General features: G+C 39.1%; 1 protein-coding gene across 4 annotated transcripts in view; it reads left to right on the forward strand.

Moving 5' to 3' along the window:
• Window positions 1–27,149, forward strand: part of TTC17 (tetratricopeptide repeat domain 17) — a 63,216-nt gene extending 36,067 nt beyond the window's left edge. For 2 of the 4 annotated variants that reach the window (XM_076344399.1, XM_076344398.1), the window contains exons 17-25: window positions 13,052–13,222; window positions 13,888–14,138; window positions 15,132–15,297; window positions 17,776–17,896; window positions 18,229–18,388; window positions 18,875–18,958; window positions 21,199–21,318; window positions 23,540–23,683; window positions 26,063–27,149. In XM_076344399.1, the coding sequence (XP_076200514.1) occupies window positions 13,052–13,222; window positions 13,888–14,138; window positions 15,132–15,297; window positions 17,776–17,896; window positions 18,229–18,388; window positions 18,875–18,958; window positions 21,199–21,318; window positions 23,540–23,683; window positions 26,063–26,194 (1,349 nt within the window). In that variant the 3' untranslated portion in view covers window positions 26,195–27,149. Of the gene's footprint in view, window positions 1–13,051; window positions 13,223–13,887; window positions 14,139–15,131; window positions 15,298–17,775; window positions 17,897–18,228; window positions 18,389–18,874; window positions 18,959–19,890; window positions 20,064–21,198; window positions 21,319–23,539; window positions 23,684–26,062 lie in introns of those variants that run through there. The other 2 variants (XR_012995881.1, XM_076344397.1) reach the window with 2 other exon arrangements.
• The last annotated feature ends 547 nt before the right edge of the window (window positions 27,150–27,696 follow it).

Here is a 27,696-nt window from a genome sequence, read left to right on the forward strand (position 1 = left end):
ACTGGAAGCATATTTTTAGTGTGGTGGTCAGCTGGCCATTGAAACATGCTGATTTGTTAATTGCTGTTGCATAGGACTTTTCCTTGTGTGTAAACAGAATTGCTGCTTGGACAAGCAGAAGTCATATGTACTCAAAATATTTTTATCTGACTGTAAGCATCTACCTCTGACTGACAGTTCCAATTCATTATGAGCTCATGCACTTCACATTCTTTTAGACAAGATCAAAATTCAAAATCTTAAACTTTATTAATAGACTGATGGTATTCAAAACATGAAGGACAACTTGTTTCAAGCTTCAAGTTTCTGTAGTCTCACTGTCTTTCATTACGTGGCAGGATATTGCTTTTACAAAAAGCTTTGTGCTGCTCTGGTCAAAGTAGAGGCAGTGTGAGTACATTATGAATGTATGTGCATGCCATCAAGATATCTGAATGCTTTTATGTAGTGAGTGTGTATGCTTGTGAAAGCAATGCATACTTCCTTACTTTATGACTTAGTTCTGTAATGTATACAGCAGTAGCTTAATGATCTGCTTTAAGTATGGTTTTAGTGCCCTCTCGTGGTACAAATACCCTATACCACATGAAATCAAAAGTCTTGTTTTATTTCATCTACTTCCTCTTAAAATAAAACATGGAGAAAAGGTATTTGATCTTTTAAGTGTATGGATTTTCCTTTGTCCCCCAGCACTTAAGTTCTTACAAAGTTAATAAGCTTAGACCTTTAAGCAAATTGACCTGAAGAGGAGAGGTTGACCTGAAAGGAGAATCTCTGCTTGAAACTCTAATAGTAAGCTTATGGACAGATTAAATAACTTGCTTAAATCAACATCACAGTTTAAGCTTCTGACTCTAACTTGACAGCTTCAATCACTTCAAGTTCCCTATAGCGATTTCAGACACACAAACACTAAGCAAAAGCATCGCATACATTTTCTTTACAATAGCATGTTAAAACATAGAGATTTAAAATACTTTGCATTTTTAAATGCACCTTTCACTTACTTAGTGAAAGTACAAGCTATGACTGACTTGATAGTCCCAGCAAGGGGCTGCTAAATTTTGCTTCCATTTGCTATAGCATGAGGTTCTTCTAGACATTTTTGTCATAATTGCATCTTAGTTTCCTCCTTCTCAAGCTGCTGCATCTTGTTCTTCTAAGGAATGCTCATCACTTACAGTGTTAATAGGTGGAAAGAGGGGATGTTTACTCTTGGTGCAAAGGGTGTTGAGCTTAGCTCAGAATTTAATCTTGTTTTAGTTGAAGCAAAAGGCCAGGATCTATACTAATTGTATGGGGTTCTGAACTGAACACTACTATATGTTTAAAATTCAGCTTTTTCTTTCTTTGACTTGCGTATCATGTAAAGGCAGAATTCTTGAGTGCTCCCAAGCCTTATTTAGACTACCACAAATGTTAGTACTCTTATTTATCTGATTATATTAATGAAAGACATGGGATCTGTGACCGTTCATTTCTCTGTTGCTTTTACTCTCTCTCTCCATTGCCTTATGGGAAAGTTCATCTGTGTAAACAGAATAGTCAACCCCAGTAGGGTTTTTAAACAAGCAGAATTCTATGAAGCACGCGAACAGCTTGTTGGAGCTCTCAGAAACACATCATGGCAAATGTTTGCATTACCATTTAATAGTAGCATAGAGGAAGTGGGTTCTGTCTTAAACAGTAGCAATTCTAAAATCAATGTTAGCATTTGAAGTTAAATACTCGGTTGCTTATTTCTACCCCCTACACACACATGCGTGCACCCGCGTGCCTGTTGTTCACCCTGCAAGTTCCACCTGGGATCCAAAAATCAAGTTAGATTCTTTTTCCCTCGAGCATCTCTGGCAACAGAGATCATACAGTGTCAGTCCATCTGAAAGATCTGTTGGTGCTGCAGAAGTGGAATCTAGGTCACTGTGTTTGGGCTTTGCAGTGCTGAAGGAGTAAGAGGAGGTTAAATTGTGCTTGTGTAGAATGAAAACATCTTATTGAATGCAGGCAGGTGGGAGATACGGAGAATGAGGACTGCTTTTTGTCCTGTTGGAGGCAGACATCCCTAGGGGGTGGGGGTGTCAGGAAATGTCAGACGTGCCTCTGACTGGGACATCCTGGAGAAATCTTATGTGAGAATTTGCTCTGTGGGAATAACGTGACCTAATTATTCTTTCAGTTTTATGGTACTGTTTCTGCACCACTAGCCCAGTGAGGGAAGAAGCAGTTCCTACCATCCACCTTTGCTGCAATAATCATGGCATTCCTAGAATTTTAGTGCTGTGATCTGGAAGATGGTTGACCAGACGCAGGCTTTTTGGTATTTTTTACTATTGATTTGGTGCCTGCTGTATAAATCAGATCTTTCCCTGAAAAGTCTTTGTCTAGTGTCTCTTGGGTGGCTGAAGGAAGTTGAAAATTAAGGACCTCACCCTGATAGTGCCATGCCAAGCTCACTTTGAAACCTGTCTTTCCTTTCTGAGCTCCATGTATTCTTCTTCTCAAAACTGTGCCGAGATGTATAGATTGAGATTCTTAAATTTAAAAATCAAAGAATAGGGTACTATGTTAAACATGGCATTTTTAGCTACACCAGTATCCAAAGTCTGTATACCCATTGCTCATGCACATTGCTTCCAAGCTACTGCTTGCTGGAAAGCAGTTATGTATCTTAAAGGCTTCTGTAACCAGCAAACAAAGCATGCTGTCTTAAGTATATCTCTGTTGCTCAAATGTCATTCTCTTTTGCATTTGTTAAACACATTAATGGGTGAATTTGGTCTGCAGCTTCTTTTTATGTTAACGTTAGGTGATTTCTTTACATCATGCAAAGTCTGTCTGGCTAGCTTACGTACTTACTCTGCTTATCTACAGCATGACAGTGTACCTAACAACTTCTCCCAACAGTCATCAGTCTCGCTTTGCATCATGCTCTGTTAAGAATGGTATGCCTGCAATATTTAGTGTTCTGTACTCATTCTGTCTTTTCCCAGGATCAGAAGGCCACAGGCTAACAGAGGAGGGAGAAGAAAGTCATGGCCTCAGCTGCAGGAGTAACTGAGGAAATGGGGATAGCACGGTGGAAGGGAATTTAGAATTGTAGGAGAGTTCAATGATAGTTTACCAATGCAAAACTACTAATATATGAAGGAAAAGCAGTACAGTATTAAACTAAATATAATATGACATTTCCCATTTTTATCTGCCTTTATAGTGCAAATGATTCTTCATGATATGTTATCTGGATCCTTCGGTTACTTCAGCATAACTACATGCTCATGTCGTAGGAGGAGGATCGTCAGGGGTTAGAATGGAAGGGAAAAAGTTCTCTTTCCAACTAAATTTTTCAAAACCTGATACCTTCAGTTATCAGACGTATTAACTTTTCTCTGCAATGTTTTTGGTGCTTTTTTTGTGATAGGAATGTAGAGAAAATGAGACACGTTTGCTACTGTCTGTGTCTTCATCTCTTTTTAGGAGGCTGCTTTTGCCAGTGGCAATTTCTTGCACGTAGCTGCTAAAAATTTGTACAGAACCTGAATAGTGTGCACTGCCTAGAGCTGGACCTTTTTAAACAGGTCCAACAACTGCATATGTTCAACAGCCTTTTTAGGAGGAATAGTAATTCCCCAGCTACATCTCCAGGAAGATGTAGTTGCACAAACAACTTCATAGTAAAGCTGTACAGACTGAATTAGTGAGTTGGTTAAAGCATGCTTTGAAGAGAAAGAACATGTGGTCCCCACGTATGGTAGAACTGACAACGTGCAGTTTAGTGCCATTAACAATTTGCCAAGACCTTGAAGGCTGTATTCACTTGGCTTAAATCTGAGAACTTGTAAAGTGGTGATGTGTAGCCTCAGCCTGTAATGAGTCATGTTGAGATTGTCTCAAAGCAGCATGCAATGCCATGTGCGCAGATTAAAATGAGCACTGCATGCTGAGCCATGGAGTGCCAGGCACTTAACTACCCCTGATCTGTCTACTTTATTGATTTGTTTTTTCCTTTTAAGGTTGGTTGCCTGGTTCATGTGAGTTTGCGTTGTACTTTGACTGTCCTCAAAGCTTTAAATCTATCATCTGTTCTGGCTACTAGTGACTGAAACTAGGACAATTCAAAGTTGCCCTAGAGGAAGAGATTGATGCTTCTTGAATGCAGCAGTTTTGGGGAGAAGGGACGTTATTCCAAAAATTCCTAGTCTTTCTGCAGGCACTGTTATACAGCTTTGTACTATTCTGGCAGTGTGAGGAGAGTATTTTCCCGCTGAATCCTAAACTAGGATGGTTGGCAGTATTCTTGTCAAACTTAACCTTCTGCAGGTATTCCTCACCTGGCCTCAAGAAGAGGCCAATCCAATTCTTGTTCATCACTCCCCCAAAATCAGGATTGATTTTCTTATCTTATTTACAGCAACAACTCTGCTTCTTCATGGAATTGTGTAAAATGTGGCCTGTCGGACAAACTGCTAAGCACTTAAAAGCTATCTTAGATTAATAAGGGGCATACCTACCTGACCAGTTAACACATCGTTTTGCTATTTGAGTGTGTCAGCGTCTCTGCTTTGATCTCCGTTTAGGAGGAAGATTGCATGGGTATCTATCCCAAACAAATCTGTAAATTGTCATGGATCAAGTCTGACTTAATCTGCTCTTGTTGAGCAGTATAACCTAGTGAAGAGATACACAGATAAACATAAATACAGCCTATCAAAAATATTTTCTTAAAATAAAAAATATGAATCAGGTCCTTGTAGAATACTGTTTAAATTCCAATATGGTGCAGACCTTACAGACAGAGTGGTAGTCAAAAGACACACACATAAGGCCATTACTTGGCTTTATAGTGTCAACCCTGTATGTTGAGAGAAGTGGAAAGCTAACAATAGCTCATAATGGGGTTAGTTAACTGTTGTAGAGTTCAACTGCGTGATGTCATTTCTCATGAGTGGGTTGTTACTCTTGTACTTAAAGTCCCTTTTAAACTTGAGTTCATAGGAATCGCAGGATCTAACAGGATCTAACAAAATATTTAATGTTTAGCATAGGAAGATGTATGTAGCTTATGATGGAGGAAAGATTAGAAAGAGAGCAAAACAAATGCAGGCCACTGTTGCCTTTGCTTATGCTAGTGATCCTTAAACTAAGAATTTCCATGGCTTAATCAGGAACAGATTTCAGAAGTGTGTGGTGTGCAGGGAACTAAATATTAGTCATTCGATATTCATAGCATACATTATACTGTGATCTACTGTGGGTGAGTGTTTATTGTTAAGGAATTAATAAGTAACTATTTTCTTACCTGACAGTAAAAAAAAAAAATCTGGCACATAGGAGAAGTCACTGAGGACAAGCCTTTGTCTTCAGAACTTACATGTGCTTGTTTCTCTTGCTTTCTTTCCCCAAAACAAAAAAAAAAAAATCAAGCTATTCTTGAGGCACAGCCTGAAATTCAGACTGGAGTGCTACTTACCTTCCTACTCTGTAGGTAGGACCAGAGTCCCCTGAAAGAGACATTTTCTAGTCTTTCATCCACTGACAGGATTGGAGAGTTTAAATTTAGATGTTTAGATGTTTCTATGGTTTGGGCCCTATTCCCAGGCATCGTAGAGCAAGTTATGGCTTCTAGATGTGTGTCATAAAAAAACCAAGCTCCTGTTTTAGTGGGTGGTGAGGAAGGAGGAGAGTGAAGACTTTAGGTAGTCAACCTCTTTGATTTTCGCCTCCCTGTTTTTAACTGTGGAAGAGGTGTTGGGGGGGAGGGTTGACATTTTCTACTCTGTTATAAAGTAGCCTACTGAATTCTTCAATTTGCATGCATGTCCCTTATTAGACTGCATTGTGTTCTAATTTAAATAGGTTTGTCTTCCTCTTTAATTTTTTTTTTCCATGTTTTATTTATCACTTCTTTGTATTTCATAAGGAGAATTTGTGTGTCTGTTCATCAGGGACTGGTCTGTTACGTAATGGTGAGGTATTTCTCTCACTTAATATGAACAAGAAATCGGGTTACGTATTGTTGGCATTTGTATGTTTTGAAAGGTTTAATCAGAACTGCTGTAATGAGACAAATAGATAATCTTTATAGCTAAGCAAATTTAGAGGCATCTTATGGCTACAAATTAGATTTAAAAACTATTTCCCTATGAGTGAGAACAGTTGTTTTGCTATATAATCCTCTTAATTGAAAACCTGTTGTTGGAATAAATAATAAAAAAGAAAGAATTTTTGTATGCTTCATTTTGTGTGCTTGAGTCTAAATTTTGACCACATAAATCATCATCCTGTTTTTTGCTGTGCATCAAACCAAAGCTTGTTATGTAGCGCACTCTTCTGACTACTTGATTTTGAGCATGCCTCTCATCATCTTTGAAGAATGGCCCCTGACCGCTCATGTAAGGGTGGGATTTAGAGAAGGTAGGAATTTATGAAAATCAACTTTTAAAATACCTGATGCTGCTTTTCATTATTTGTTCTCCATACTTAGTTTTTATTTTTCAGTTAACAGTATGTCCTGTCCTTTGAAAATGTTTATTTTTGTCCTGTAACTTCCAGTTTTGCAAAGGAGGGTTTATATTAAAGGAAAAAGCTGAAAATGAACAGTGTTTCTGTGTGGAGAGAAAACACACCAAAAGCTTAGTCCAAATTTTGGGCACTACACTCATCATTCTCTGCCAGTACCTGTATTGATACTTACCTTGAAATACTTGACCAGAGAGGGAACTTAGTATACTCTGTCCTTCGTTATTCCAGAATAGTAGCTATGATGATATGTGGGTAGTAGATACTCTTTTTTTTTTAAGTGATTTATCCAGTATGGTACAACTGTAAAGGTACTGGAGGTACACTTGTGTTACTGTTATGGAGCCTAGTCATGCCTTCTTGAAACTAGCAGTGATACTGTTGGGTTAGAGCAAGACTGACCGCTGGGTGGGCTGTTTGGCTTTTCAAGTCTGCAACAAGGCTTCGAACAATTTTATGCTTCTGCAGATGTAGGTTGCCCATCTGCTTTGTATCTTTCCTGGGTCCTATAGTACACAGTGAATATGTCGTAGGACTTGTGTATTTCTCTTCAGTTAAATATAGACCTATCAAACATTCACAGGTCAGTATTGCATAGCCAGGTAATTGTAATTAAGAACTTCTACTTTTCTTCTCCCTTTACTTCCCTGCTCCGTTTGTCACTTTGATCATTTTCCACTAAAAATAAACTGAGAACGTTTTGGTTTTGTTTTGGTTTTTTTACACTCGTGTGTGTGGAAAGCACCAAATTTTCTTTGGTATTGCTTCTGGAGCACAGCACTGTCTTGCAGTTCAGCAGTTAGGACTTGTGACCTTTCTGTAATGTTTTTGATGACAATCCTGTTCAGTCATAAGTGGTTTGCAGGTTCTGCTTTCAAAGCTCAATCATGGGATTCATTTTGAAGTGTAAATATGTATTTTTTCAGGAAAACAGTAAGAAAAAGAATGCATGAATTTTAGAGCAAAATCTTAATAGAACCATGTTAATTTATAATTAAGGTGAGCAGAGCAGCAGTAGGTGCTAAAGGTAGGTCTCTTTTCTAGTTACTGCTCATCCTATTGCTTTTAAAATGCATCTCAATAACTGGCATGGATTTTTTTTCCTTAACAAATGTTTTGCAATCCAATATCTGTTCATATGTGATTGGAATAAAATGGTTGCTGTTAATGGCTCACAAGATCTTTAGGAAATTATCATGTTCACCTTGAAACATAAAGGTAATTTGGGTATGCAGTGTGTTAATCACCAGTGTTAACATTGCCGTGAAAGTCAAAGCTCATGTTTTGTATTTGTCTGAAGGGTGGCCTCTCAAACAGCACTTCCCCGTAACACTCCCCTGGCTTGTTAATGTCATATTGCGATGAAGTCACCATGGTGCAGAAAGTAAGACAGTTCTTCAGGTGCTAGTTTGGCCCAAATTTTGATGACTGAGATCACAGTAGTTTTAGGTGCACAAAAGGGTTCTGGTAGGTGAGTTCATTCATTCCAGATTATTTTTGTAAACCCTGGTAAATTATATTGCCTGTGACATGAAGCACTGAATAAGACTTGTTCTATAAAAGTGGTAGGTGAAAATATGCTGGTTTTCAGTTTAATTTCTATACTGGATATATTTTAGCCTAATTCTAAATATGCAGTGTCACCCAAGCAGGGAGCACCCCTAAAGTTTTCACATGACCTAAGAGCAGCATTAATTGTTACACATTTTCATGTGTAAAGTGGTAATATACCACCCCCTTTGACCTGTATCTCTGCATCTGTGTAAGCAGTGACTAGCAAAAATAAAAAGGAGACTGTTTATTGGTGCACTGCTCCTGAAATGTCTGTGGATGAGACTATTCATCTGTGTGCAGGGATTAAAAACTATTTCCATTAAGCTCAGTGATACGTCATTCCTGCTATAAAAACAGAGAACTACCTTTACTGAATTTCACTGTGGGGAATACTAGTTTTGAGCGTGCATCAAAAAACAAGTATGGAGTTAGTAACTCCTGTTAGCAGCTTGGTTTCGGTTTGTTCTGTACTCTGACAATTCAGGTATTAGGCTGACTTACATCTATATTAAATAGAGTTCTCTCTTTGCATTGTTTAACCATAAAGGGGCACATCATTTAAGTGACACTTACCTCTAGATAACTTGCATTTTGCATAACCTAATGCAAGTCACTGACTACAGCAATAGTCACTTGACTCTTGTAATCATTCAAGAGATAATCCAGCTCTGCTTATTCGAAGCGGTAGGAAAAAAATCAGTACCTAAATTTTAAATGACTTAACTTTTAGTTTTGAAGCATTATTCTGCCATCGTAATTTCTAAATATGTACCAAAAAATTTAAAGAAATTAGTTTGTCTTATCATAAGAAGTTAGGAGCCAATAGTTTTCTTAAACCTAGTATGTTGGAACATAGATGGTGGAGTTACAAACGCCCTATTTCGCAAGCTCTGCACTGACAAACAGAGAATAACAAGTCAGTAAAAACTCTTTGCTGACCAAAGACACTTGGAGATAATTTTACTTTCTATTTCCAATGCTGTTGATGACACCAAATCATCTATCTTAAGTTGGTATATAGGAATTGAACAGTGAAAATGTTTAGTGAGGCCTCATTCTCTCTGCCAGATGTACCACAAGACACAAACAGCTACAGCGGCAGTTAATTTAGATTTTTAAAACAATCAATGCCCTCTTTAATGGTGAAGTTTGATTACTTTCAAGACCTTCCTCAAGGTGCAGCACTTCCATGTGATACACTGGGGGTGTTTGTTCATCTTTTCTCTTTTCCATACTTTTCATGTTTCTTTCCTTGCTTTAGGTAAGTGGCTTTCAGTCTGAGAGTCTGGAGTCACCTAAATTGACAGAAGTTTGCTCTTAAACAAACAAACAAAAAACCACCGTGTAGTACCAAAAAAGTTTATATGTAATAAGGGAAGTTCATAATTGTTTCCAAGTGCGACTTTTCTCAGAAATGTGGCAATATGAAGTATGCTTCAGAATAAATATTTGTTATCCCTTTATAGATGAAGCAAGTCTTCACCGTCAGTTACTGCATCACTTCTCCTTCTACTACTACTACTACTTCTACTATTTCTCCTTCTTTGCTACAGATGTCAACACTCTGTGTGTTTCTTTCCTTACACTAAGTGGCTTTCAGCTTAAGAGTTTGGAATCATCCAATTCCTAAACAAGAACTTAAGTCTGACTTTGGGGGGTTTTTTAGCCCTACCAACTGCAGTAGGTACCACAGCTTCAGTGGACCCTTGAGAGGGGTCCTGAGAATCGAGAAGGTGGGATGGATGATCTAGCAGATGTTTTCTATATTTAAAATGTGTGTTGTGCTAATGCTGTACAAGTGCATTCACATTGGCCCCAAAAAATTACAAACTAGAACAATATGAGAAATAGAGACCTTTAATACATAATACTGTGCTCTGCTTTTAATCTCCAAGGTCTCAATGCTTCAGTTTAGAGTTTGTATTTGCTTTTTCTATCCAACGGATTTGCTTTATAATTTAGGAGCTTTTCTCTTTTTTTTTTTCCTCCCAATTTCTGCATTAACCTGGCACAATCAGACTATTCATTTGTGTTATTTCTATCACTTAAATAAAGGCCCAGACAATTATTTTGTGTCATCTCTGTAGCATCTTTGTTTTGCTGCCTGGAACATATTAACCAGGTCTCATAATACACAAGGTAGGACAGACTCTGATCCACTTTCCTCTGAGCTTTCTTAGCTCTGCTGAATCAATAGGAAAAGTGGCAACAGCTGCTCTCAAAATAAATGAGCAAGAAAGTGATCCTTCTCTAGTAAGCTGAATTGATCAAGTACTATGAAGTAGTTTTAGACCTCCAAGTTTTGTAGCTGCAGTATCACTGTGTCAGGACTTTACACCTAAAATTCACACGTGCATATTTAGACAACCGAAATGTTAATAAATAATACAGAGCTGAACATTTGTAGGGTGGCAGTCACTTTTGCCCTTCACACGGCTAAGGTGCTGTAAGTATTGCAATGGTACAACTGATGTTCTACAGCCAGCGAATGTGCCTGGAGTTTGGGGCCGCTGCTGGCCTCACACCCTTACCTGGTGGTCTTCCCCATTGGTCTTCAGGCGTCCGGCTGATACAAGCTGTGAAGTTCTGACTGGCGGTGTTTCGGTACCACCAGCTTCATGGTACGCTCATCAGAGATCTTGACTTCCATTGGTTTTTCAACCAGCATTTTTTTTTTTCTCCTGCAACGTCAGACAACTGAAAGCAGCAATTTGAAAAAATTAGGCCACTCGGGTTTCCACATATAGCAGTTCTCAGATCCCAAGAAAGCCAGTACTCTCATCTAGTCTGTTTTTAGCTGTCACTGTTTGTAAATTAATATTAACAGAGTTGGTCTTAAGTAAAACTTTAAGGGCCATCATGGTTTTTTCCTTCTGCTTGCTATTTTCAGGTTTTTTTCTGTTTTTGGTGTTTTTATTTCAATTAAAAATAGTTGTCTGTTTTTCAGCCCCTTTGCTTTCTTCTTTATACTAATGATGAGTTGACCTTCAGCAAAGGGAATTGTGGTCATCACATTACTGAGAAGCACTTGACTTGCATCAAAATCAGGCTGGTTTGATGTCAGGCAGGGGGACTACTTTCAGGTTTAGGGTTCTGTGTACACTGTTTCTCATAAATTAAACATGAGGATCTCCATATATGGAAGTGATTTTTTTTTTTTAATTAAACCATTTTTTTTATTGACAGCATGGGGGAGGTGGGGAGGGGATTAAAGAAAGAGTCAATGACTGATAGAGTAGGAAAGGAAGAGTATAACTGTATGGTAGATGTTAGAAGACTTTATGAAGTTAACTGCTTCTGTTTTATATATTTACTCATAAAATAATATTGATTTCTATATGGCAGAAAAGGTAGGGCAAGAAATAGTTTTCACAGAGGATTTATGAATATAGTTTTATTTGTTTGATTTTGGTGACACACCACCCCCACCCACCCCAAAAATACTGGTCTGTTTCTCCTCCAAAGATGCCACGTGAGTGTTCACAGATGCAAAAGTAGAGAGCGTACAGCAAAAAGCTATAGTTTCACTTGCTGAGAAGTGGTGGAACAGATTATCCTTACACGAGAGTTACAACCATCCTCTCATCCTGCTGGCCTGATAAAAGAGTAAGACCTAAAAATATTCTTTTGTAACATGGGATCATTGCGTGGAGAAGAAAGGAGTCACTGATCTACTTTATTCACATTCTTCATATTTTATGCTGCTGGTTTAAAAAAATAATGCTTTCCGTATGCATGGAGCAATACAATTTGCATTCATGAGGGTAGAATGGGGAACATACTTCACAATCTTGCATTTAATTTCAGCTTTCCTTGATTCACTATGTGCTTCTTAATTCATTTGTATATGTATGCTGTTTTCACTCACAAGTGATTGAAATAAAGGAAGGAGGGATTTGAGAGCAGCAGCTTTGTACACAGAACGTGTTTTTCTCCGTGGTGACAGGCTTCCCGTGTGATGATAGGCAGGTGCCCCGGTCCGTGTCTCAGTCCCATAGCTGTGCAGTGGGGTTCGGGGCAGCTCCCAGCCTCTCGCACATGTGGAGAATCCTGTCTATACCTGCACAGCTCTGGGGGTTGGCCAGGGGAGCAGCTCTCTAAACACTTCTTGCCCTGGAAGACTGGAAGGTAATTAGTATTAGAAAATCTGAGTTCTTTAGTTAAAATGTATTTGAGATCAAAAATATTGCTACAGAGTTGCAGGTGGCCACCGTTTAAACTCTCTGAAAGCTTAACAGTGTCTCACTGAAGGATGCTCAAAGGCTAGTGTTGCAAGTTTGCACTTTTTTTTCATCTGCTCATTACTGGCTCTACATTTGGATTTTTCCAATGTTATTCCTAGATCTTTGTATTTGGTGGAATCTGAGCCTGTAACCTGACCACAGAATTATAGATGTTAAATTTTCAGCTGAATAAACGTCTGATTTTTGGCACAGATTAATACCCGTAGCTTTTGTCTGTCTATTTAATGAGCTAGTCTTACCTACGAACTGTCTATTGCTGGCACAGGTCAGAGCCTGGCAATCCTCTGTCAGTCTGCCTTGGCCCTTTTTCTCTTACACGTAAGCACGGTGAGCATTATGGTGTCTTAAGTGAAGTTCATATGGCAGGCAACTCCCACGTGTGGTGCAGTGTCACTAAAAATGTGTCTTGGGAATGCTCATTGGAGTGGCCACCAGCACACAGTAATTTTCTACGTGCTGTGCAACCTTCCCTCAAAAGATACCTGATTTTTCTTTCATTAGTAGTTCACAGTGTGTACCTAATAATATTGTTTCCTGTAACTGTTTTAGGTGATCTGCCTTGTCAAGAGGCAGATCAGCTTTTTAATCACTGAATGAAGTCTTTCATACCTTGTAGAATTATTCTGTTAAACCGTATGTAGAAAACTGGAAGACTGTAGCTTCCTCAGTACAGCTTCTGCACTTGTATCCAGGAGCAGCGGTCTTACATGGTGTATCAGTAAACTTCTCTCTTTCAGGCCACTGTCATAAGAAAAATCCAGATGGCAGTCATGACAAGGAGAAATACTTTGATGACTACCGTGAGTCAGTTACAGCAGTGGCAGAAGGACACTCTGAGGGAGGTACAGAAGATCCAGAAGTCCTTACTCAGAGTTCAGCAAGGGATCCCTCCTTCTTGAGACTGGAAAGTAAGTCAGCCTTACAAAATCAGTGCTGGCAGATGAATCGGTTTCTAGATTTTTCAGAAGAGCTGTCTTCCTCCAAGAAGCTACATTTTCCCCCCTTTGTCTGTAAAGTGGCAAGTAACCCTTAAAACCGGTTTCATTCTGTTCACTGTTCTTCTCCAATTCTAACATCAAAATGCATTAAATCAAAAAATGAGGTCAAGGTTTAGATGCTTTCCAAGCTAAAGGATGTAGTTTCTTGCAAGACTCTACAAACATATGTTGGTTGTACCTCAGTGAATTCTATATTAGCTGTATCAGACGGAAGGGAAGAAAAACAGTCCCTATGGTTAAGGTACAGAGCGCTTTATTCCGTGTTTAATGCACATATGTAGAGAAAAGACATCACCTGTTTACTCCCTCAAACGGGCAGAATTCTGGTTTGGAAAGGAAACTGATGAAAGTGGTCTAGAGGTGTTGATTTTTGAAGCAACAGTTGATGCTTCTTTGCAGCGGGGAAGTCTGCATTCTCCAGTCCTCCTCTCCCATTTGCAGCGTGCAGTGAGTAGACAGTGATATTTGGGTTGTGCAAGTGGAAAAGTCAGGTCACAGAAAAAAGATCCTTTTTGTATGATTTGTGGAAGCGGCAGGAAGAGAATTTTTGAAGTTTTTGTGGTATTCCCTCTTAGACGCAGTCACTGCAGAAAGCAACAGTTCAGAAGGAATGGAGGGGTTAGAAGATGATCAGATGTCTGAAGAGATGCTGGCTTTGGTGGATGAGTTTGAAAACTCTTGGCCTCAGGAAGCTTTTGAAGGGGCACTGGAGGTAAAAGGTCGTCGGATGGACTTGCAGGGAATCCGGGTCCTAAAGAAGGGATCTCAGGATGGACTTGCTAGCTCCTGTTTTGGGGACTGTGGTGATGATGATGAAGCTGAATGGGTAAGTTTGGATGAGTTTACTTAAGTCTTGTACCAACTTACTATTGTGGAGAAGGGAAAGATGAGGACAGTTCAGGGGGTTTAACACTGGAATATATATAGGAACCTCCCCTATGGGCCTAAAAGAGCTGGCTCATGGCTTGTGTGAAATGAACAAGTAGTTTCAATCCATCTTCTAAAGGAAAGGCCTCTGCATCACTAAAACTGACTGAGGAGAGACCTTATTGCTCTCTACAACTGCCTGAAAGGAGGCTGTAGTGAGGTGGGTGTCGGTCTCTTCTCCCAAGTAACAAGCAATAGGACGAGAGGAAATGGCCTCAAGTTGCGCCAGGGGAGGCTTAGATTGGATATTAGGAAAAATTTCTTCACTGAAAGGGTTGTCAAGCCTTGGAACAGGCTGCCCAGGGAAGTCATTGAGTCACCATCACTGGAGGTAGATGTGGCATTTAGGGACATGGTTTAGTGGTGGACTTGGCAGTGTTAAGTTTACGGTCAGACTTAATGACCTTAAAGGTCTTTTCCAACCTAAATGATTCTATGATCATAAGTCTTGATTATCAGCAGCATGAGCTTAGGTGTTGAATGATGATGGGTGCCTTCAAACTTCTTGCTCACAGTTACAAAGGAGAAAAGTTTCTAACCAGAAGTTCCAGTTAGCATGAAAACAATGAAATATCTGTTGTCATCACGTTACAAGCAAAATATATAATGAAAAATGCCTTTCAGTTCTCTAGCGGTTAAATTGGTTTTCTCTTATGTTGGAGATTGAAGTTGTGTACTTTGTTTGCATGGTGTGAGGCGGTGAATGTGAGCAGGCTTAGAGAATAGGTTGAGATGGGAAGGGGGGGGGGGGCGGAGAGAGAGAGAGAGAGAGAGAAAGATCTCATCTGTAACATCTTCGAAACTGAAACTTTGGGCTAAAACAAGTAGTGTGTTGGAGCTGATAACATGGTGTTTCTTACTGTTAACCTTGCCAATACTATTCTTTTGGTAGATCACTTTTCAGGTTAAACGTTTAAAGAAACCAAAAGCTGAAAACTTGGATCTCCAGGAGCCAGTTGGGAGAAACACGGAAGAAGGGCCTAATGGAGAAAATGAAAACTTTTACCAAACTGCCCTGGAGATCAGTGGACCAAAGATACCTTCTCCTGGACCAATAGGTAACCTGATGGTTCTGGAGAAAGCAAGTCGTTTGCAGCTTTTGTATTACTCTGGTTTATTCTTTGCAGCTTTTATATTACACTGGTTTATTACCATAAATGTGCATCACAAAGCTACGTAGTGAAATATGTCTTCCAGATGAGTACGTGGAAAAATTAGGAATCTCTTCCATCTGCACCTTCCTCATGAAGTGCAGCATAACTTTATCTGCTGAATGAAAACTTTCTAGTTTATTCCCAGGACTTCAGGGATGAGGTGGTAAGAGCGGAGAATGAAAGAGGTAGATGTTGTGAGTAGAACTAGTAAAAGAGAGAGGGGGTTTTAATGATCTTTTTCTTAAACTGACTTCTCTGTCCATTCAGTTTTAATCAGATGAGAGACACCCCTTCAGAGACAAATGCAGGATGAGAGCTTGAATTGATTACTGACTAAACATAAGACACACAACTCAAAAACAAAAGGCAGAAAACTTGGTCTAATAAAAATAAAATTTAAAAAAAAGTGTTTTGCTGTAATTGGTTTGGTGATATTATAAGAGAAAACTTAGAGACTGTCTTCCAGAAGACTGGAGTTACAGAAGAGTAGAGTTTTGCACCAACATAGATGAGGCAGTTTGGAGAGAGAGGTGGAGTTTTTGCTAGTTGAGTAACAGGAATTGGAGAGTTGTCTATTATTATGGTGCAAGCTAGTTCCACTGGTGTGTTCAGGTGGACAGAAATCATCAGCACATGATTGCTTGGGATGAAGTGGAGAGCTGCTGGAACCTAATGATGCCAAAGAAGAAAACTGAAGTAATTGGCCCCCATACTTTTTGTCTTACCTTGATTTCAATGGAGGTAAAATCTTTATGTCATAGGGCTGATGTGTAAGCAAAGACGGGTTCTCCAATACATTTTAGTCCTCGACAATTTGATGACCTAGAAAGTGATTTCACATTTTTAAGGCTTTTACATTAAATCTTTAACAAGCTCCTTTTTTAGCAGCTGAAAAATGTAAGTTACTGAATTAAATATTTAAATAGGAGGGAGGGATTACTTGAAAACAAACTATCATTTATGAGCACACACCTGTCCTTTCCTTGATGTATCTTCTCTCCCCCGAGCTACTTTTGTGGCTTTATTACATAGCATCCCTCGATTGTAAAGTAGGTGTCTTCCTAACGCTCCTGTGAGGCAGGGTCCGCTGACATCCTCTTTACAAGAACTAAATCATCAAAAGTTTAAGTAACATATTGGATGTCACCTGGGGAGTTCCTGGTAGAACAGGGAAGTGACGCTAGCTGTCCTGTGTTTGACTGCTTCCCAGACTACTAAACTGTCTCTGGTTTCCATACCTCTCGCTACCTTTTGCCATTCATGCAAATAAGAACTCACAATCAGACAGTTCACAGTGATGGTGATGGGAGCTGATCGTTCCCCTCTGAAGTTTCCCAGAGTTTCTCAAAGTTAATTTTCCTTTAATCAGAATACTTTACAAAAGACATGGTATTACAGACTTCATCGTTATTTTGCAAAATTGTGGTGAAGCATTTTACTATACCTTGGATGGGAAATAGGATTTGCATCCAAATGGGCAAAATTTCAGGTAACTAGAAATAAATACTGAAATACTGCCTACATAGCAGGTGCGATAGACTGGCACGTTGTTAAACTTGGCTTCCCACTGTGCAAATTTATGGCTACAATGAGTTTTTCTTATGTTCCAAACAGTTCGGATGTTTCTGATATGAGAGGAAAATGTTTCCTAACAGTTAACACAAGCTGGATGCCTAGGACTTGGTATGGTATCCACCAAATGTAAGGGAAGGATTTCAGTAGGCTTTGGTTCAAATGTGAAGATCAGGTTCTTGTTTCTCCCAGTGATCTATTTCTTAACATAAAGCAAGTTATTTAACCTGTCCCTGCCTCGGTTAACTTCTCTGCAAAATGGGAGGGCTGAAGTGTAATTGCTTAATAGTTTCAGAAATGTTGCTATCTTGAGTGTAAGAATGCAGTAAAAGCCACTGTCTGTCTTAAACAATATTCATTGAAAAGAAACGGCAGTATTTTTCACCTGGGATTGTCAGAAGATGGAGCAATCAACTTTTATTAGTTTTTACTGTAGCTGTAGAACCTAAATGATGACTCATTTATGAACTTTCTTTAAGGACATTTAAGTAGAGACATTACCTGTAAACAAGAGTGGCGATTGTTCTTAATGTGTAGCTATTGAAAAAGTGTAATGAAACAGGTTTTAAAACTCCACCTCCTAATCTGTCTTGCGTAGGATCCAGTTCTGTCTTTGGATCCTGCAAGTTCCATTCAGTCCATTTAGGTTCAGGAATGTTCTTAAAGAAATCTGGCTGCAGGACCGTGACATTTATAACATAGGGAATGTATCCACTGGTATGAAGTATTTTGTAAATCATTGTACTAAAGTAGAATGTCTTTCTGCTTCCAGACAGTTTCTTTTTTTTTTTTTTTTTTTCCTTTCTCAAGGAAAAAGGCATGACTATCGTAGCCTTGGCTGGCCAAGCCCTGATGAATGCCTGAAACTCCGTAGGGTAGAGCTTACAACTGTAGCCAGCACATGGCTTGCTGTTTCTGCTAAAAACATTGAGTAAGTATCTTGTATATGAACCTTAAATAGGTTACTCACACAAAGCAAGACAGTTACATGGCCTTCAGTGTGCATAAACTGAAGATTTCAGTATTCTTCAAAGTAAGAAAGAACTGCCAGGATTTCAAAGAAGTTTGAAAACGTGGTATTTCATCAATAGACTTGCAAAGAAAAGTGCAAGTGCAGATGGAAGATCCAGTTTCTCTTGCTTCTGGAGCTACTCAAATGAGATTCTGCCAGGTTCTGGGCAGTTTACACTCACTAGAGAACTTTGTAATGACTCTTCTGTTTTCTTCTCCTGACTGATTCAACTTGTTTTATGACCTTTGCAGCATTACAGAACACATTGATTTTGCCACGCAGCTGCAAGAACCAGCCGTGGAGCCCCTTTGTAACCCGAATCTACCAGCTAGTATGCATACTTTGGACCACCTGCAAGGTGTCTCTAGTCGAGCCAGCTTGCATTACACTGGAGAAAGTCAACTGAAAGAGGTATGCCAGAGTTGAAGGCTGTCACACAAAAGTGGCCGTACCGTGGCAGATTCAAGGCACATTTAGCTCAGTGCCCTGTCTCCAGAAGTGACCATCAGTGAGTGAATGCCTGGATAAAACTGTAAGAACAATGCAAGCTGAAAGCAGTATTTTACCAGAATGTTTTCCCAACCGTCTATGATCTGACCTGAGGGAAATCCTAAAACACCGTTAGTGCCTTTGTATTTATAGTTCTTGATGGATTAATTAGTGAAAGAAAAGTCCAACGGAGCATACATAAACTTCTACCATTCTTTGCATTCAGTGCCACGGAGTTATAACACTGTGTTATATGATACAGGTAATATTAACTCAAGATAGACAGTGATGTTTAGGTTGGAACAGGTTACAACGTTTGTAGAAGGCTGGGGAAAAAAGCAACCAACAAGTGAGGGACATCTCTTACCGGGTTCCAGCATCTAAGCACTTGTTATTCCTCTTCCACAGGTGCTACAGAATCTTGGCAAAGACCAGTACTCACCACAGTCATTAGAACAAGTTGGTACTCGAATAGCCAAAGCTTTGGAAAAGGTATGTGTAAATGAGAAAAGTGAGAAGTCTAGGCTTACCGCTCATGACTGACGTAGTGGTGAATCCAGTCTTGAGCCATTTGTCTGAAATCCTAGTCAAGGAACGTATTAGTACTTGGACTAGGGATTTGTGTCTATTCAGCATCTGTAATGCCCTCACGGGTATTTTGTTGAGCTGTATCCTGTGCTTACACTGTCAAGTGTCTTGCATATCTCTTTACTAAAACCTAAGCTTGTCAAATTTCCCAGTGTTTCCAACCCTGTAGTGAGCAGTGTTGCTGGTTGTTGATGGTTGTTGATACATATTAAACTGTTTCAACAGTTCTCAGCCCTCCTCTTTCTTTTTGTGCTTCATTGACTTGGAGCTTATGCAAAGCTGAGTTAAGCCATGGCTCAACTCTCGAGTCGCGTTCCTGGCATGCAGCGGTTAGACAGCTGACAGGCAGGAGCTTCCTCTCTTCTCTTCCTACTTCCTTTTACGTTATGCTGTGTTGGGCTGAAGTGTCAGGTGCATTCAGGCAGAGGTATGGCACCATGTGCAAGGCTGCGCTTCCTGTTCTCCCCAGAGAAAAACCAAGCTTCCTAGCTAGATTAAGGCTGGTAAGGAGGAGATGATTAGGAACTTAATTTTCCCAGGATCTATGAGGTAGATAAGGATGCAGGGATTGTTGTTATATGTTTACAGCTAGTGGGGAGGATATCCCAAACTACTATAGAAAAAGAGGGCTCAGCCCAAACAGTTTGGTGCCCCTAAGCCTATTCTACCGAAAGCCATCTGAGGAACTTGCTGTCCTTTCAAACTAAAGCCAATATAGCTTTGTCATCCCCAGAAAATAAAGATGTTACTCTTATGCTTATGTTACAAGACTTAGTTTCTTTTCACTTTAGATGTATACTAACTTTTTCTCTTACATGCTACTGTTCCCCCTGCAGACAGCAAGCTTTATCCAAATGAGCTGAAAATTTAGTGCTGAGACCAGAAACAGAATTCTCAGTAAGGCTAGCTGCGTTGGAAATAAAATGCAGTTCTTCTGTCTACCAGTCTCATTCAGTATTCACAAGAGCTAATCAAACAAATCAAGATGGCTACTTATCTAATTGCATATGTGAGCATAAACATTTATTTACTGTATCTGAGTCCACAGAATTCAAGCACGTAGTATTTTCCTTTCTAACATGTGACATGGCAGTCAGTCAGCTAGGGGCACGAAACTTAATCAGCTAGGCTTGTCAAGCTTCTGCTCTGAGCTGCATCCCAGAGCATCCTTTCTCTTTCCAGTGACTACAGAGAGCCTACAAGTCCAGTCAGCTAACTTAACTAAATTTTTTGCTTTATGTTGGGTAATGTGTTGTCATGGTTTAACCTCAGTCGGCAACTGAGCACCATGCAGCCGCTCGCTCACTCCCCCTCCCCCCCCCCGGTGGGATAAGGGAGAGAATTGGAAGAGCACAAGTGAGAAAAACTCGTGGGTTGAGATAAAAACAGTTTAATAATTGACATAAAATGATAATAATAATAATATGATAATAATAATAATTCACAAAGCAAGTGATGCACAGTACAATTGCTCACCACCCGCCGACCGATGCCCAGCCAGTCCCCGAGCAGCGGCCCCCCCAGACGGTTTTCCCCAGTTTATGTACTGAGCGTGACGTCACATGGTATGGAATGTCCTTTTGGCCAGTTTGGCTGTGCCCCCTCCCAGCTTCTTGTGCACCTCCAGCCTTCTCAGTCGGTAGAGCATGGAAAACTAAAAAGTCCTTGGCTAGTGTAAGCATTACCTAGCAACAACTAAAACATCAGTGCGTTATCAACTTTGTTCTCATCCTGAATCCAAAACACAGCACTGTACCAGCTGCTAGGAGGGAAATTAACTCTATCCCTGCCGAAACCGGGACATGTGTGTACACATCTAGATGCTCAGCATCGGACAGCTGGTTAGAAGCTGTTGTGGCTGCTGAAACTGTTGTTGCCGTTTAAAGCTATTTAGCTGCTATTCCTTTCTTAAGAAAATGATGTTGCATTTGGAATTTGTGTTTCATTTGGCAGTCTCATTTACCTGGCTATTGCATATATGTTGTTAGATAAGAAACTTTTTGCTGCTTTGAAATAGTTTAATGCTATTTTTAAGTGCAAGACCCTCTAATTCAATATATCAAATAAATTGGAAGAGTGAAAGACAGGAAGACTGTTCACTACAGGTGTTTACATGACTGGTTTTTGTGGTGTTCTTTTGCCAGAATCAGACTTCATGGGTCCTCTCTAGCATGGCAGCTCTTTACTGGAGGGTGAAAGGCCAAGGAAAGAAGGCAATCGATTGCTTACGGCAAGCATTGCACTATGCACCCCATCACATGAAGGTGTGTACACATGTGCCCACTACTCAGACGAAATAATGTTTTGCTTGTCACAACAGAGCTTTCACAGGCTATTTTTAAGGCCAACACTGTGTGTATCAAGTGTCTGTAATGTATTAGATATTAGCTAGTTGTGGTGAAAACTCAAAATTTTCACTACCGGTTTAGTGTGGACGGTCTCTTTTTAAAAAAGAATAATAAAAGACAACTGCAAAAGAGGTTCAGTGGAATTCCTGCGGTTCAGTGGGTGTGACACCTCTCTGGGCAATGCAGGCTTCAACTTCCCCCCGTTATGTAGGACTTTGAATCTTTATCAGCCTTTGTCTAGACAAGTTTTCTAACTTTTGAGGAGCATACCTTCTGGTTGTGCTTCTAAAGAGGGGAGTATATCTTCTGGTTGTGCTTTTAAAGAGGGGAGGAGGAAGAACGAAGAATTTAAATGCTTAAATCTTAAGTGTTTGGGCTGTGAATCTCCGCTGGACACTAGTGCCTGACTTTGTGCAGCAGTTCTGTGCTTTACTCCAAAAATGGCAGTACTTTGGACATAATCTTCTGTTTAGTGTTTCAGTTGACTGAAGTGCTTTGTACCCTTCACCTTGCCACATGGTATGCTGAGCATTACAATGTCTATTTTTATACACCAAGATCCCCCTTGCAAACTGATAAATGCAATATAGGCTCCTCACTCAACGTTGCAGATTTCACTTTGGGACCTGAGCAACAAATTGTGCAGCACTGCAAAATGTATACTCCTTTTTGAATCTTGGTCTTAAATCCTTCTCTGAAAATCGAGAGACAAAGTAGTTTATACTCTCAGGATATTATTAGGAGGATTTAGCCATTAACAGTAGAAATGCCTCAACTCATAAATGCACATCCTGTATATCTATGTCCCCTATAATTCTGTCTCTTTGTATTTGTCCTTTTAAAACAAGGTTGGAACAAAGATCTAACGCAACAAGCTTTTGCTTATTTTCCTGTCTTTCTATGTAACTGGGAATGGTTCCTCAGAAACGGCACCCTTAACTGTGTGACTTGTAAGGGTCAGAGTATGGATTGGAAACTACAGTTTGGCAAGGTTATGGTGTAGTAGTGCTGTTTTCTAGAAATGTGACGTAATGTTGCTTTGGACTGGCTGACTCTCCGAATTTGTGCCTTGTTTTTATCCTCCATACTGAAGCTGCCTCAAGAGAAAACTGTGGATCTTGTTTGTAAAGATACAGCTGCAACTTGAACTCAGTGAGAGTTAGCACTGAATGAACTGCTATTTAGTATTTTGTTTTATCCTCCTCTTCGGTTTTATGCAATCTCGCTACTTTCTCTTGCCTTTTCTCGTGTAAATAAAAGGTAATTAATTTTCCTGTAGTCTTCTTTTGTGAGTCTGACTTCCATAATATCTGCTTTGCAAACACAAATGACTTATCCACCAAAGGTACTCCTTGCCTTGTAGAGGTCAAGGAGGCAGGGATCAAGTACATCCAAAATTTTTTATTGTCCTGTTGAGGGCACCTAAGTCTTGCTACTAAGCAGTATTTTGTCCTTTGAAGGTGTGAAGCCCAGCTCCCAGAGAGTCTGTTATGCCTGTCAGGGCTCAACAGTTTTGTCAGTCAGACAAGGTCACGGTCTGGAAATCCAGGAAATAAAAAAACATACCATCAGTGACTAGTTGAGAAAATTTTATTTATAGCTGTTATCCAGCATCATATAGTAATTCTGTGGCAGAGGCAGGATAAAAAACTGTGCATCAGTTGCACTAATGGTTGGACCCTTTTTTCACCTCCCTGCTGTCCCCTTTTATTCATATTCCTTCCCCTTTTATGCAAGAGCTGAAGGAAGGTGGTCAAGCAAACAGCTCTTTTTGTCTCTGAGAATGCATCTCATCTTTGGGGAGAAAACTAGTGTAAGAGCATCTAAAAATAAAGGTACATAGTAGGAGACTTAACTGAGTTAATTTTTTAGTTGTTTGTCTATGCAACAGTAGTGTTTGTTACTATTGTGAGCTACACACTATGTGTGTGTGAGGTTTTTTGTTTCTAATTCAGGTCCAAATGCCCTTTTATAGTAAAATAGGTCTGACTCATCACTTTCAAAGTCACCAGATAGTGGAGTGGGCAGTAACCAAGTGAGAGTGACCAGGTGGTGGAGTCTTCTGTTTGTCTTGCTGATCCTGAAACAGTTTCAATGGAAAGAACCTCACTGTTTATCACTTGCTCTTCTCTTCCAGGATGTACCACTAATAAGCCTAGCAAACATCTTCCACAACGCAAAACTCTGGAATGATGCCATCATTGTGGCTACCATGGCAGTGGAAATAGCACCACACTTTGTGGTTAATCATTTCACACTGGCAAATGTCTACGTAGCAATGGTGAGTGTGCTGTCACCCAGTTATGTCTTGTCTTTGGTACAGTGTGTGTGTGTGTGTGTAAATATATATATAAAAAAAAAAAAAAAACTTATTCCCACAAATAATTTTGGAGGAGCAGCATTCAAGAAATTGGGGTAGGATCAACAAGAAAGAATATTTTTTTGAATGCCAGAACTCTTATTACTCATTTTATTCTTATTACTCATTTAGTACTGGAAGGCCAACGTTTTTATAAGCTGGCTTCAGAATGCTGTCTGCAAAGCTTTGTTAAGACAGTAGCAAACAATTGAAGATTTTGGTTGGCTGCCCACCTAAACACAGGATATTTTTGTAATACTGGAAAATTAATGATAAATTGGGTCTCTATCCTGAAGAGCTGAGCTTCGCATAATAAGTAAAACCCAGTTCATAGTTGTGATGAACAAACACAAGTAAAACCCAGTTCATAGTTGTGATGCACAAACACAAGGGAAGTTTAATTTCAATATGTAGATTATCAACACCCAAAATAATTCACAGATTGAACTCAAATTTCTTCATACTGTCTATATATTCCAATCTGCAATTTAGCTTTCAGTGCTTACTCTGAACACAAAATGTTCAGTCCTTTTATCTTGCTAATGCTGTATTGGTTCTTGTGTGTTTCATCCTTATCTTTAACAGGGCCAGTATATTTGAAGGGTAAAAGAGGCACCATTAAGCTGAGACATAGTTGATATATATATGTCTGTGTCAAAAGTATTTTCAATTACACATATTCTTATGTATCCCTGCCAGTTTTCAGCCCTTGTCATAGATTTGTCCTTAATGTTTTGCTCCTGTGGTTGAGGGGATCAGGGAGATAACAGGGCAAGTTGACCAGGTAATCATGTATTATGGCTATAAGGGTTGAGAAGAGTTGAAATGCGCAGTACTGTCAAACACACAATGGAAACAAACTGAAGAAAGGCGTGACTTCGTTCTATTAAGGTATTACTTCTGACAGTTGTCTGAAAGAAATGAAGTAGAAGTTTGATGCTTGAGTTGCCAATGTCTTTTTAAAGTTAGCACAGTGCCTAAGGATAACTTCATTCTCCCTCAATCTGAGAGATCTCAATGAAGCCCCATATTCTTTACATGAAATAACTGTAGCAACAGGACAAAATTTATCTTCTGGATCAAATTATACAAACATAAAGACAAGTTAGTTTATTTACGTCATATTTAACCTGCTGTATTTGAGAGCTGACTCTTACCAACAGGTTGTAGAAGATGCCATGCTAATTAATAGTACAGCATTATAGAGGCCAAGGTTCCTTTATTTGCAAAACTTTTCAGTAAGTTGCCTTACAAAGGGGAAACAGTTGGCCCAACAGTTGGATGGATGCTATAGAAACTATTGATGTGGGAATCTAAAGGAACATCAAAATAATACCAGATCACAGCAAATGTAAATTATTACATCTAAAAATGGAAAAATCTGATTCTTGTTTTCATTGCTGTTTGTCAGTGCTCCCACAAACTAATACGGGATTTTCTTTGTAATTCCTGTTGAAACTGTATTAAAACACACTTTTTTTAAAAATCAAGACTTTACAACTCACATTGATCTAGTTAGTGTTTATAATGTGGCTAGAAATGAATATTATCTCTACTGGACAAATAAAGTTACTGAGAAAAGGAACTTAACAAAAACAGTGTTCAAAGTGACTGAAAAACCCAGAATGTTTTGGGTCTTTTCCCCTCTCGTTTTTCTTCTAATACACTATTGGATGTTGGCGTGCTTTCCTAGTTAATAAAAAAGCGGAGTGGCATAGGTAATTAGATTTTAGTTGTATAAAAATAGATGTTATTTCAGTATGAATGCTTCTTACTACCATTATGGAGTCCAGCTTATCAACTGAAATTGTCTAGCTGCTGTATGCTCTTAAAGTTTTGTTTGTTTGTTGTTTTGGGGGTTTTTTGAGTAATCTTTTAAAAATAATTTCAAGTTTGTTTCTAAAAATGTTGGCCTTTCAGCAAAGTTGATGTTTTTGCATTGTCCAAGATTTTAAAGCTTTGATCTGTGTAAATTCTGACTGAAATCTGTTTTTAAAAGTTACTTTTACAGCAAGAATGCTAAGATCTACTATTAACAGAAAAAGGCAAGAACATTCGTCAATAATGCTCAGCAGTGATTTGGCTCCCTTCCATGGAGTATGCAGAATTGGGTCATTAGCCTAAGAAAATATCAGAGTTATTTGGGGGAGGGGGGAAAAAAAAACCTAAACCACAAGGATTGGTTCAGTTACTTTTGTGCATACCATACTGCCCAACTACTTAGGACAGGAAAGATATAGAAAATGTAATTGTTTACTGTTTTTTAGAATCTGACTCTTTGCAATCTTTCTTTCTTTACAGGAAGAGTTTGAAAAGGCGATGAAATGGTATGAGTCAACACTAAAACTTCAGCCGGAGTTTGCCCCAGCAAAGAATCGAATCCGCACCATTCAGTGTCATTTACTTATGAAAAAAGAGCGACGGTCTCCTTAGAGATCAGCATCTTTTTCTTTTTTAAAAAATGTCATTATTCTCTATTCTGCTTTTAAGTGTGCTAAGATAAATTGATGAATCAAAATTTTTAACAAGACTTTTAAAAAGAGATGGGATTTGGATCAAGGGTTTGGTTTGTTTTTTTCTCAAATATAGGAGCATCTTTGGAAAATATATTTCACAGACCATAATTTTAAAACATCCATGTAAATATTAAACCAAGAAACTTCCATGAGTCCACGACCACCTGTACCAGGACCCGGGCACTGTTAGTTTTTCCTTAATGCTCAGATTGGCATCAGCATCCAAAATAACTTGCTTCGTGTCTTACAATCTAAGTCAATGGAAATGCAAAGCACACACCCGTACCAAATAGTAAGAAGAGATAATCAGCAATTCATCCGTGTGAAACTCATGCTTTGTCCAGTCTTGTTCACTCCATACCACATTACCTGCTTTTTTGGAAGGAGAGGGACAGGATTTTAAATGTTTATGAAAAACATTAGGAACATCAAGCATTTTTGGAATTGTTTATTTCTGTTGGGGAATGAGGAGGAAATGAGGAGGAGGGAACAGGAGGACACTAAAGTTAAAGTGTTTTTTAATCTTACTTGCAGAAAAAAAAAAATCACTAAAAATCCCAATGAGATGTTTTATATTTGTCTATATATTCATAGGCCTCTGCCTCCCTGAATGGTTGATTTACTAATTTTTTGTTCACTGTATTTTTAGCCATCTCAGAATAAGGTGCAAGTTTATGCTCACTCTGAGCCATACTTTCAGCTGCCGAGGAGGAGAAGGGGAGGCGGTGTCAAGGTATCATCAGCAAATAAGTCAGGTGGAAGATTTCCAAATCAGTTCTCTCTTTGGTTGGTGGAGGACATGGTTCTCCAGACATCATTGTTGAATCAACAAGGGCACATATTTGAAATAAAATAAATTGTTTATGAACAAAGCACAGCTTCTCCTCTCGTCTTTGTGTCATGCGCCATTTGCAAGAGTCTAGGCTTGGGGAGCGACAGCCTTTCCTAAGGAGCAGACAGAGCTGAGGGGCAGGAAAGCCTTTAACACTCCTGATTAGACAATGATTTTCTGCGTATCCATGGAAAATTCCCTGCACCTCTGTGCCTGACTCCTTTTCTGTGGCAGAAGGGAATAAGGGAAAGTTAACTAAATCAGCTGTCTGTCATGTAACCTACCCTCCAGCTTTTAGTGTTAAACGTACTGCTTAGTGACTCTTTTTAAAGAACTAACAATGTTTATGAACTTACTCTTTTTTTCAGTCTTTTTCCTCTTTCAGTGATGCAAATTAAGAGCAAGTATGACAGTGGTGGAAACTATGATGCCAGTGTAATTTTTTTAATACTGTAACTTTTTACTTCATAAAAGAATCCCTGAATATTTTTATATATAATTGAAAATGAGCAGTTCTAATGCAAATTTTACCTCTGTTTTACTGCGAGTAATTTTTGTTCATCTAGAAAGTCTGACAGAGGTATGAG

The sequence above is a fragment of the Aptenodytes patagonicus genome, chromosome 7, assembly GCF_965638725.1.
Source record: "Aptenodytes patagonicus chromosome 7, bAptPat1.pri.cur, whole genome shotgun sequence".
Lineage (NCBI taxonomy): Eukaryota > Metazoa > Chordata > Aves > Sphenisciformes > Spheniscidae > Aptenodytes > Aptenodytes patagonicus.